Source organism: Ciconia boyciana, chromosome 7, assembly GCF_034638445.1.
Source record: "Ciconia boyciana chromosome 7, ASM3463844v1, whole genome shotgun sequence".
Classification (NCBI taxonomy): domain Eukaryota; kingdom Metazoa; phylum Chordata; class Aves; order Ciconiiformes; family Ciconiidae; genus Ciconia; species Ciconia boyciana.
Window position 1 is genome coordinate 31,171,274 of NC_132940.1, and position 12,229 is coordinate 31,183,502.

At 46.4% G+C, this 12,229-nt stretch overlaps 1 protein-coding gene across 5 annotated transcripts in view; it reads right to left on the bottom strand.

Moving 5' to 3' along the window:
- Window positions 1–5,076: 5,076 nt before the first annotated feature.
- The window catches only part of CEP350 (centrosomal protein 350), a 77,678-nt gene continuing 70,525 nt past the window's right edge, over window positions 5,077–12,229 (bottom strand). For all 5 annotated transcript variants that reach the window (XM_072866310.1, XM_072866314.1, XM_072866312.1 and 2 more), the window contains exon 38: window positions 5,077–9,178. In XM_072866310.1, coding sequence (XP_072722411.1) covers window positions 9,014–9,178 — 165 coding nt within the window. In that variant the 3' untranslated portion in view covers window positions 5,077–9,013. The remainder of the gene's footprint in view (window positions 9,179–12,229) is intronic.

Below are 12,229 nucleotides of genomic sequence, written 5' to 3' on the forward strand. Positions count from 1 at the left end.
AAGCGGGAGACGAGGCTTTTCTTCCACCTCAAACTGGGAAGAGCTGGATTTTCATTGCAGAACACCCCGAGACAGGGCACGGGCATGGAAAGCCAAAGATGAAGCAGAGATTTTGAAACAACCCATTTTAAGATGGATTTGAGAATAACTAAGATGAATGAAAAAAAAAATCAAGCAGCAGTAGAAATCTGGGGAGGTTTTGGAAATGCCCTCCTAGTGCTGCCTGCCTTTTGTCCTCTCTTGCTTTGCACCCCCTCGCTGCTAGAAGAGCCTGTGGGCAGCAAAGCACAGGGGATGGATGCTGGGTGACCCTGGATGTCCAGCTGCTGAGCCCCCAGCCAGCCCTAAAGCCCAGATTTAGGCTCTGGTGGCACATTTAGGAAGCTACTTGGTTTTCAGCTGTGCTGCACAGCAAAGCCTTCAGCGCCCAGCTCAGTATCCTTAACTTTGGGAAGAACTGTGCTTCGCTCCCCCGTGGCAAGGCCATGGGCTAAGGACCACTGCAGAGGTCCCCGCAACTGCACAAGTCCCTGTGCAGCAGCCAAGCGGTAGCTTTAGTTCATTAAGCTCATCAGCTCTCAAATCTCCTTTCCCAGACTAACAGTCATCAGGAATCTCCTTGAAGTCAATGAGGTGTGGGCAACACCAACAGGCTGAGAGCCTCAAAGGCTGCTGAGATCTCACCAAAATCATTTAAGCCCTGCAGAACTTGTTTTGTGTACCCAGAATGGATCATTTTCACAGACACAAAGAGCTACTCTGATAGCCTCTGTGCTGGGTCAGAGAGGAAATGAGGAAAGAGCAGTTGGGTTTTTATGTATTCAGCCCTTGAAGTGCTGGAAAGGACTACTGAACATGCTTCGGAGATTGGGAAAAGGTTTCTACTGTCCATTTTTAAAAGCATGAATCTGACTGCAAAACACCAACAGCTCAAAATGGCTAGGTAAGCTGACCCAGGACCTTCTCGCTTCCCTTTAGTTGTAAAGGTTTGGGGACAGGGAGATCCTGAAATGGACTTTCTTCCTTGAAAATTAAAGAACACATTCCTACCTAATTGTGTGATTCCAGGAACTGACTCCAAGAAAAACACGCGACCAATGCAAGACTCATGATACAATCATGGCAACCCCGTCACCTGGCCCTGGCATTCTGGAGGCCGTTCAGAGAAGTTCGCATCCAACTCCCCTGTGAGCACCTCGGAAATAACAGTTGCAGAGGAGGCTCTATAGTTTTCCTGTGTCTTGCCAGCCCTCATGAGATGGACTGATGAACTCAGTGAAGCCCTCCTTGATCTGGAGCACAGCACCACTTAAAGTGTGGTCCTTCTCTAAATAAAAGAAAAAGCCCTGTTTCCCCAATTAGCATCTACAAACAGCCTCAGAGAGCGAGTGAAAATTGTGCCACCTGTCACTTCCCAGCATGCTGAAGTCAGCTGGGATATTCCAGTCCAGGTGGCACTTTTCCACTGGTGGCACCAGTCACACCTCTACTGAGACACAGTTTCAGACAAGACCTTTGGCAGCGCCTGTGCAATAAACCTGCCAGCTTCTGCGGCTTTGCTGAGACAGGGAATAACACACGGAGTGGATGAGAACCCCAACTTCTTCCCACACCCAGCATCGGCTCTGCTGGGCTCACGCCTATGAAGACCAGGATAGCCCCTTGTAGCCCCCACTGGTAGCTGGGAATCGCCGACTACGCAAGACAGGCTTGGTCGGATACAGTTGATTTCTACCTTTCAAGCCCAACCAGCCTGTAATAACAATAGACATAAAAGAAAATTCAGGGTGCATTCTCAGGATGTGATGAATGTGTTCACGTAGTTCGTGTCTGCAGAGAGACTACAGCAATACCAGCCCCTTTCTGCTATTCACCCTCTGCTGATTCATCCCTGCTTGAAAGGACAGCAGCGATGCTCCCTTGCTCTTTTCGGAGGGACCTGGGCGGACTGGGAGGAACTGGTGCCATCTTTGGTATGTCTGGGTAGGAAACATTTTACCTGTGAATTTAAGATCTACTTAAAGTCATAAATCATCACCATGACCCAGGATGCACAGAGCAGATGTTTTCCACTGCAGCTCATCTGCCCAGCTTCCAGGAGCGGATCGGAGGAGGCCACACCGCCCAGATTTGCCACATCATTACTTGGCAGCTGGTTTAATTGCAGTGCATGAAACTGAGAATACCACACAGATGACAACGGAGCACTCCTCTCTTGCTGTCGCAGTAGTCCTGCAACATAAGCAAGGTCTCACCTACCAAGGACTGGTGTGCCCAATCTCAGGTTCATGAAGCAGCACTGGCTCCATCACCTCCGCAGAGCAATGCAGCAGGACACGGACACTGGACCAGGCTCCTTGATGAGCTCCTCAAGCCAAGCAACACGAAGGGTAGGATCCCCTGCAGCCTCCTTTATTTTGCTGGAAGAAAATAGAAATCTCTGGGACACCCCCCAGAACCAGCAAACACACAGACAAAACCCTAGTTCGAGTCAGCGTAGATTTCAAGGGCGCTGACACACAAGTCAGCCTGCAAGAGAAAGCCACCTGAAACCAACACTGGGGAGGGAACACAGCCCAAGGGACACAGCAGGTCTTGCACAGTTGGAGCAAAGGGCTGGAAAACTAGAGCCAAGAGAAACATTCAGAGCAGGAACCAACCAGACCTGCTCCAGGCCATCCTCACACAGCACACTTGGCAGGCAAAAGAAGGCATCTTCCCCCAAACATCTCCCCCCTATGCCCCGCTCCTGCCCAACCCTCACCCTCCCGAATAGAGCTGCTGCCCCCCAACAGCTCTATTCTCCTCCTTTTCCCAAAATTTCTGCTGGATCTTACGGGGGAAGAGGCAGGAAGGTGCAGGGCTGGGGCTACGGGTTTTGTTTCCTCCAGTTTCCAGACCTCACAGGGTGCCTTTCCCTCCCCCACAGGACCCGCATCGCAGAGAGTGCTCTGTGCTTTCAAACTCCATTACATCTCATCTGCATTCCTGCCCACCAACGGCCCGTGCTCCGGGCTGGGTGCCAGCGGCCGGGCAGCCCCCCTCCTCTCCTTCCTGCGCACTGAAGAGAGCTGGCGGCGTTCAGCAGCTCCCCACCGGCTCCTTTTCTTCTCAGGGCTGTGTTAACGAGAGCTTGGACATTGCAGAAGCCCTTGTGCTAGGCAGGGCGCAGTGACTTCTGGAGCAGAGTCAACATTTCAAGTGCTCCAGTGCTCTGCCAGGCATTTTAGGGCATGGGATGGCCGCAGCTGGTACCACCTCCCTAGGGAGGCACCTGGGAAGGGAGGCACCAAAACAGTCCCACTCAATCCAGCGTGCCGTGGGGAAGGCGGCTGCCTGCCGTTGCCCAACCTGGGAGTTTCACCAGGTCCACGAGTGAAATGGCTGTTGAAGGCAACTGTGCTCCAAGGGTTCTGGGAAGAGTTGCACAAACACCACCATAGAAAGTCAGTGCCAAAGTGAAGCAACGTAGACTTGCAAACGAGGAAATGAAAGCCTTCATCAAGCTGATTACTGGGCATCCTGGGCAAGGACAGCAGTAGCAATGCAGCAGTTTGCCGTGTCACTCGCCAGAGTGCCGTGGCAGCGTTCCCACCGCTCAAGCTGTTTTAAAGGGAAGCCAGTTCTTTAGCCAGAGAAGCACAGACCGATTTTTTTTTTTCTTTCAACATGAAATGCACTCTAAGCCACTTCCAGGGATGGATGCTGACGGCTGCGAGTAGATCACTGTCTGAAAATACAGGACTCGTGGAGCAAAATCGCTGCAGGGTGAGGAAAGCAGCAACACGGATGCTCTCCTGCTGCTCGGTAATGAGAGCACAGAGGCTGCAGCACCACTTTATCTCGGCCCTTTGGACACCAAACGACCTACCGCTGCGCTTTGGCCGGTTCAGCCCCCTGAGCTCAGAGGGCTGCGACGTGCTTCCCTGTACGAGGGCTGTGGACGGTGCTCCCGACACGCTCTGCTGAGGACTGCTCCTACCACACGCCGGCACCGTGGGACTGCAGCAAAGCTGCTTCCATAATGAAAATCTGAGTGCAGCAAGTGTTCCTCCAGGATGAGGTACCTCTGCTAAAGAAAAGCAAAGAGCAAACAACTGCTCAGCACAGCACAAAGCCCTTGCAACAGTTTTGTTCACAAAGGTCCCCCCCCATTTGATGCATACGCCTCTCCCAGGCAGAGAAGAGTGCTGAGGAGTAGACTGCCACGCAGCATCCTCCAAGCTGGAAAGACCAACGCTGGGTTTTGTAGGCATCTGTAGTAAATGGAAAGCAAAGCCTTTTCTGCTGGGCTGTACAATAATAAATGGCACCCAAACACAGCAGAGGTACAGGAGCAGCAGCGGCTGTAGGCACTGAGGAGGCTCGATAAACACGCTTGGTTTTACACATTTCACGCTGCCACTCATTCACCACATGCCCACACACCTGTGGTTTGGCACCGCTACTGTTCAGCTGTGCTCTTAGAGAGCTCTGGGACCTTTCACATGTTAAAGCAGGGTTGGTGTTTTTTGCTGGAAAGGAAACAGCAAAGATATAAGAAAGTTCCACCAATATATAAAGTTTCCAGGGAACAATGTTTGCCTCCTCAGTGAAGAAGTGATCAGTGCTGGTAACAGCAGCTGTAACAATTTAGGAGCCTAAATGAGGGATCCAAAACAAGGCTGAAGTTCTGAAGAATTTAATTCCAAGACTGCCATTTAGCATAAAAATAGCTTCGCCCCCCCCAAATGTTTTAAACCATAAGTTTTTAAACCTATTTTAAATAAACATGTACAAGGAGTAATTTTTCTCCTGCAGATCATGCACTGCACTCCTGCAATGATTACACAATGCTATTTTGTGGTTTTGCTGTTATCAACGCTTGGCTTTAACAATAAGGAAATTCTAATAATGTTATGATTAAGGCAACTCTAATGGGATTTTGTGGACTGTGATTGGCATCCCAAGTACAGCATCAGACAGAGAGGGGAACGTACAAGGGACGAATTTCCAGGACACCTTCAGAATTAGCAACCATTTGGGTAATTATAAGACTCCGTTTTATAAAGAACCAGGAAACAAGATTAATTTATAAATCAGTTTATTTACAGATTTTGTTCTCTTAAAGTACATTTCAGTTACCAAAGATATTTACACTGGTGTACACAGGGACCACCCTGGTTATTTTACAGTTCTTAATTACAAAAAAAACCAACAACCACCCCTCCACATCCTTGGGTCTGTCTACTGTGCAAAGCTGTTCTGGATGTGAACATTAGCTGAAACTGGCCCAAAAACCAAGTTACCAGGTTATTTACACATACACAGTAAATGGGTTTCTTTTCAGCATCTCCACAACACAGTACACAGGGAGACGGAGCCTCCCAAAAGGCGGCTTTGCAAATGGATATCAAAAGGCTCTGCAAAGTCAAGGAAAAAACTAGTAAATGCAAGTTAATTACAGTATTCCTCTTTCATCTGTATATATTTTTGCATTTAATGTTTAAATTACAAATAAGTTCAATAGTTTGCTTTTCTCCATTTTAGTTGATTTGTAAACACTTCAGATGCACTAAATACCTTATAAGATTCAACTGTTTCTCTGCTGAAAAGTACTTTATTTTCCTAATATTTTAAGGTAGCAAAGGGATACGAAAGTAGGAACTGCACGCAGTTCCTCGCAGAATAGTCACTTAAAAGGTCTCTATCACTGTGCTACTGAAGATCTTCTGCAGGTACACACTTATTCAAGTATTGCAAAAAGCTAAGGCCACTTTTTCAAGAAAGGAAAGTGAACAAGATGGGATTTTTCAATCCCTCGTTCCACCTTGTGAGCAACAAGCCTTTTCTGAAAGGTAGAAGTACTGATATTCCACAGCTCGTCTCAGGGAGCATCCTGCTGTGAGAGAGGTACTCGCGCTCCTTGTCCTCACAAGCCTGGGCTTTCCCACCTGGCACCGAGATCCTTCCGAAGAGGGAACCGTATCTCCCCAGTGATGACAGCCACTGCCCCAAACAGCTTACGGGTCTCAGAAAAAATGTCTCAGCCTTGAATCTTCCAACGTGGTTGCACCAAGATAACCAGGACCCAGAAATATCATATTGTTCTTATAATGGGAAGGTTGGGGAGAGGAGAGAAATAAAGAATTCAGCCTCTGTTTGTGAGACTCCAGGCTTCCCCAGACCTCCTCGTTACCAGCCATGGCCCAGACAGACCATTGCTTCATCGCGGTAATCATCAGTCCACAAGTACTCAACACACTTGAGGTTTTGAGTATACACTCGACTCAAAGTAACTCAACACACTTGAGGTATTGAGAAGATCACTCATGTACGTTCAAGTGTTTTTAGGGTTGCTCCTAGCAAGGATTGCTACCAAAAATAAATGGTGATGTTTGCAAAGGAATAAAGCCATTACTTAGACACAGCTTCCTTCTGCCCAAACAGCTGTAAAAATAGGTTACTACTTCTGTTGAGGGTACTAAACCAGTGCTATCCAGGCCAGCAAGACAACAGGCAAATGATCTCCAATGGTCCTCAGCACCTAGGCAGGCCAACTGTATAACCTTCTCCCTGCTGGTGGACAGACCAGAAAAGCCATGCCAGCCCCACAGAACAGTTGAAAAGCCTCGGGGATGCAGGCAACCTTCTCAACACTGGCCATGGTATCTACAGAACAGAAACTAACTTCATTTCTCTGATACTCCAGCCACAAAGCTACGCTGCAGGTTTCTGCCTTCTTTCCGTAATTCCTACCTATAAAAATAGCAATCCTTGCTATTGAAGAAGATACACCAAGGAAAGGGAATATGAGGCAGTGACACCATGCCGATTAAATGCAGCAGCTTTAGTTTGCTTCTATCTTAAGCATTTGAGAGTTTCCTGGTTCAGCATCATGACATTTTACATGGACAAGTGAATCACTTAGGGAAAAAAAAGCTGAACAATGCTCCACCAAGACCATCCGACTTCTAGCCAGCCAGAGGGGACACTACTGCAGGACAGACATGCATATGCCCATTGGAGATGTTCCTATGCACGATCACCTCCTCCTTGTTCTTCCCCTCATTAAGCTCCCATGAATATGGCTCACCATTAACTCACAAGTGAGGTGCTGGCAATACTACATCTGAGAATTTGCATGGACCTCTGACAAATCCAACATTTTCCAGTGCTGTCCCTGAAGAATTACCAGCTGTGTGTCATTGTGCAAAATGCAAATATCCCAATGATAGCTCCCCCCCCTCCCCCCAAACAAAAAAAAAAAGGTGGAAAAGAGAAAACAAAATGGAGCAGTAGCAGAGGTATGCATAACGGGAAGCCCAAGAACCAAGCAGATGACAGAAATGGTAGAGATCTCCCCGCCATGCCTAATGTGGGCTGCAGCATCTTTGGGGCACCTCTGGGGGCTTCAAAGCATCTTTCTGCACTCCACTGTGCCTGGAGAATGTGACTCTCCTCTGGGTCTTGTCCCAGGTTAGCAAACAGGGACGTCCACTATTAAGGCATCAACATTCGATCCCAGATTGTCTGTGTTCCTCCAAGAAAAACACAAGAATGGGAGGGACAGGTTAGGAACGAGCACTCAGCAGAAGGACACTGCAGTTGAACCCAGCACTGAATAACCATTAACAGCTGCCCATGGCCTAGAAGTTCTGGGAAAGGAAGGAAACAGATGGAGCAGGGAAGTTTCACATCATTTTTCAGCTCAGTCCCCTCAACTTTCCATTGTCTCCAAACCAGGTGCGGTGAAGGTCCATTTCTAGTCCTGCCTTTGCTTCCCACCCCTGGTCACTGAGGTTTGGTTCTTCTCACCTTCCCCCCCTGTATCTGTCTCAAGAAGCTGGAGGTTTTCTGTGAAGAATAGGGGGCTCTGAAAGTTTCCAGAACAGATGCTTTCTCAAGTTCAGCTGTCTCAAAATGTAAGACAGTGCAGCCAACTGCACAGGATGCTCTCCTATAATCCACTTAATAAATTATCTGAAAATAAATAAAAATCCCACAAGCACAAAACATGCAGACAGTCAAGCACTGGACACCGCTTTCTTTGGTGAATGCACTCTGTTCTCTAAATTATTCAAGTAACAGCTTCTCCGATTTATTCGGTGACAGTAAGGGAAGAAGCTGAGGGACTGAAGGCCAAATTTTTGTGAGGAAACTTTTTCCACTCCCGCATGTCTCGTGCCTGAGAAAATCCTGAGTATCCATTATCTGGGAGCAGCTGGTGCTCCAGGAAGAGAAGTAGTGCTACACGGTAGGAGGAAAGTTGTCCACAGGCTCATCTTTCACGCTTGACATTAGGCGGCCTTTATCTTGCTCCACCTCAGGACTGAAGGAAGTTATATAGGAAAAGCAGCAAGAATTCTTTACTTGAATGCAGAAAGCAACATCATCTAATATCCCTGGACTGGCTGGTACCATACTTGGTACATCACAGAAGAAACATGAAAATCAGCTTCACAGAGAAGGGAATTAAATGGGCTCTGGAGCGGAAGAAACTGATGCACATTGTTAGGGCTGCAGGAGAAGAGGTGTTAAGATTATAACACTGCTCAGTACGGTAAGTGTCCATTTACGACCAAAATCTGACCAAACCGTTTCTTCTCCAAATTACTCACATTTCTAAAGACAAGTTGAGTACTGATGTCTGACAGCCATTCCAGCAAAGCAGCCAATATCCCAACTTAACCCAACCCTTTCAGAGCACAAGCTGAACATGTCAAAGCCCCAGGCCAGGGCCCCAGACAGCTGCTGACAGTTATGTGGCATAACTGCATTGGCACACGAACAGTCTTGAGCACTCCACAATACAGCCTCGAGTGAGGGATCAGCTTGTTCCAAACAATAAATCTGGTGCGAGGTCTCTAGCGGCAGCAGATGCAAATTCAGGTTCCTTTGGTCACATCTGAACTGCCTTTAAACTCGACGCATGGAAGTCCAGCAGCAGCGCTTGCAGGGTGGAGAGTACGTCAGGAGTCAGAAAGGCCCATGACTCAGTGGTTACGCAGCTGTAAGTTTATTTTCAGCTCTGTCACACAAGCAGCAGTCTTCGCTGTTTCTCATTTATCTGGTTCAGCACATCAACGGTGTCTCTGATTAAGGCCTCGAAGATCCCGTCTGCCAACTGCATCTTTACACACAGTTCATCCTCATCATAGTTCACCCACTGCGCTTCTTCCTCATGAAGTTCCTGCACCTGGAGGTCAGAAAGGAAAAGGCAAAACAAACATTACAATTCTGTTGCTCTAGGATAATATCCCCTGCAAAGTTCCAGAAAGAGTCCAAAACAGTGAGCATCTGCCAACAACGTATCTGTCTTTGTAAGAGATTACAGGAAACGCTTGGAATAGCAAAATGAACACAGATCTATTTGGACCAGGCTATTTCACTGTATGAACGTTTTCTGCCTTTGACTGTAGTATCCATTTTAAAGGATTTCATACTCCTGCACAAGTTTTTCACTTGAAGGAACTCAGCTAATGGGATATTCTTGGCCAACAGCAGAAGCTCCATTAAAAAAGTCCCTGATTGTGTATTTGCAAGAGACTGATTCCATGAAGCTTAAACTGGTAAGAAATCATGCAAAGGCCTTGAACAGGGGAAGGAGAAAAAGAAAAGACTTTACTGCAGTTCAGTTTATTTGAATAAGAATTAGAAAACCTAAAGGAAATAACTAACTTTTCCAATTCTTCTGTATAGGAAGACAAAATGCTGGCATGTGTTGTATGATAGTATTACAACTAATTTGCACAGAGTACTCCATGCTTCGTTGGATTTGACAGCATTGTTACAAATGGAATTTTGTACCATTACATTTAAAAGAGTAACTCAAAGGGTATTTATTTCCTTCTATTCCTAAATTGTTGACAAGCAAAATCCTGTTTTACTGATCACTGGCAAATAGGTGTTTTAGTAACAGACAGAAATAATTTAATTCAGCAGATCAAGTATTATCAAGGGTGTCTCCAAACCAGACATCTCCAATTAAACTTATTAAAAATTTGTCTAAGTGACCGTTTCAGTATCACAGATACATCCTAACAAAGCTCAAACTTTTGAGAAAAGAGTGGGTGCAAACATCACTCATATTTTAAAATGACAAAGAAAACCTGCTGAAAGCTCTTTCTCTGCTCAGCTTCAGCAGAAAGCTCCTCTGACTGTAAATCCTACACTCTGAACTCAAAATACATTTACACTGTCCACACAGACAAGTGGGCCAGACACCTAGACACTGCCAAAACAAGGTTAAAACATACTGAAAATCCACTAATCCAGTATCAATATGCAATAGTGTCATTATCTAAAGAGAGTTCAAGAGCTATAGCCCCAACACCATCTCTCCCCCTTTCACCTGAAGCTAAACCGCCCAGAAACGTGTCCATTTTGAAGGTGACAGCTGCTGTAGCATAATGATGATTCAATAACTCAAACACAGTGTGAAGCCCAAGAACAGGCTGCTATGGGAACCCCAGGGAACTGGCACTGCTTCAGGGTTTGTAGCCATTCATAAGGCTTCAGTTATACATGGGGTTTCAGTCTGACAGCTCATTTCTCCCTCTCTTAAGAGCTTGGGGAGAGGGGCAGGGATCTCATCCTGCAAACAGCTTTGGAGAAGTCACGCTACATGCTTACAAATCTCTGTGCTACTGCAGTGAGCACTCCTCTTCAGCACAGCCCTCATTTCCCATACGGCTGTCAAAGATAAGGTGTTAATGGTTTAATTATGCTTCTCACTAATAAGGAAGAAGTAACAATATTGGCAATCAAACTTTGAATGAGTGTTTTAGGTGAAAAATAATTTAAATTGAATGCTAACAAGTGGCAGATAATTCGGTATAAGTTTGTATGGGGGCAAATGTCTGAAACAGACTTCTGAACTCTCTCTCAAGCAGAAGCTTGCTGCCTGCAACTGGTATGTGCTGGTTGTAAATTTTGATAAACCCTGGCCTAAACAATAGCAGCATGTCCCAAGGCTTTCCAGTCCTCCCATCAATAAAGAGGCGTAAGATAAAGGCACCAATGTAGAGGCTGATCATGTGTTGTGTGTCTGCATCACAGACTATTTAGATGAGGAAAAGCAAGAGATAGGGGTCATGAAAAGAAGAGGTGGTGCCAAAAAGAAGGGTTCCCAAAAACCAGAAGTGGTCTGGGAAAGAAAACAGGGGCCCCAAAGGGAGAAGGTAAAGATCCCGGCTGGAGGAAAGATCCTGGAAATGGGGGAAGATCCTGAAGATGAAGGAGGTGGGTGGAGACAAATGCCGGGGGATGCCCAAGGACCTTGACTGATGATATCCGAGACTGGTAACCTGGAGCAGCTGCACAATAGCAACTGACACGAGTTTCTGCCTGACCCTCCCAGGCAAGCAGCAACTTCGCTGCTGGGAAGCGAAATCGAGACCTAGTGAACCTAACACTGGGGGTGGGGGAAGCAAGTAAAAGCAGGTTAAAAGCTCTGATCTCACTGGCCCTTAAACAAACCTCAATATCCAGATTCACACTAAGCTGCTGTTTATTCTGTCTCACCTGCAACACTGTGATGGGACAGTTCCTTTACTGTGCTCCAGATGGGGCAGGGGGAAGAGATTCATGGGATAAAGAAACAAGTAAACAGGAGAGGACAAGGTAACTTGATCCAGGAAGAGAAAGGCTGGATGTTAAATAGCAGCAGAAAGATCAAGAAAGAAAAACAATATCAGTGATCAATTTTCTCTTGTCTCTACCATTCTCCTCTTTCTCAGAGGCACAGTGCACAATTTCCTTTGGCATTAGGAGGACTTCCTCGAGCATACTTTTGGAAAACCAAGAGAATGTGCAATTTGCCGCTGCAGGCAAGTCTTGTTTATAAGGTATTCAGAATGTGTGGAAACTGCCCTGCTGCTTTGCAGCCCTATCTGCAGACATCTGAGCCGAGGCAGTTGAGACTGCTTTGTCTGGGAAATGTTTGATCCATTTGTTGTATTATTACAAACTGCTTCTAAGCAACGGAGATAGTTTGCCTATATGTGGCAACTATCGTGGCTTTCATGGAAGTGGGCTTTGCATTGTCTTCAGTACATGCAGAGCATTTAAGTTCTTGCACATTCTCATGAAAAAAGTAAAACTTCACATATTTAATACCAGGAAGTAAGCTCTCTATACCAGAGAGAAACTGCATTTGGGCAAAGTCAGGAAAAAAACAGTTTTAATGGAACTGAATTCCATCCTACAGGAAAAGATAAATAGTGACACAATGCAGAAGGCTGTGTAG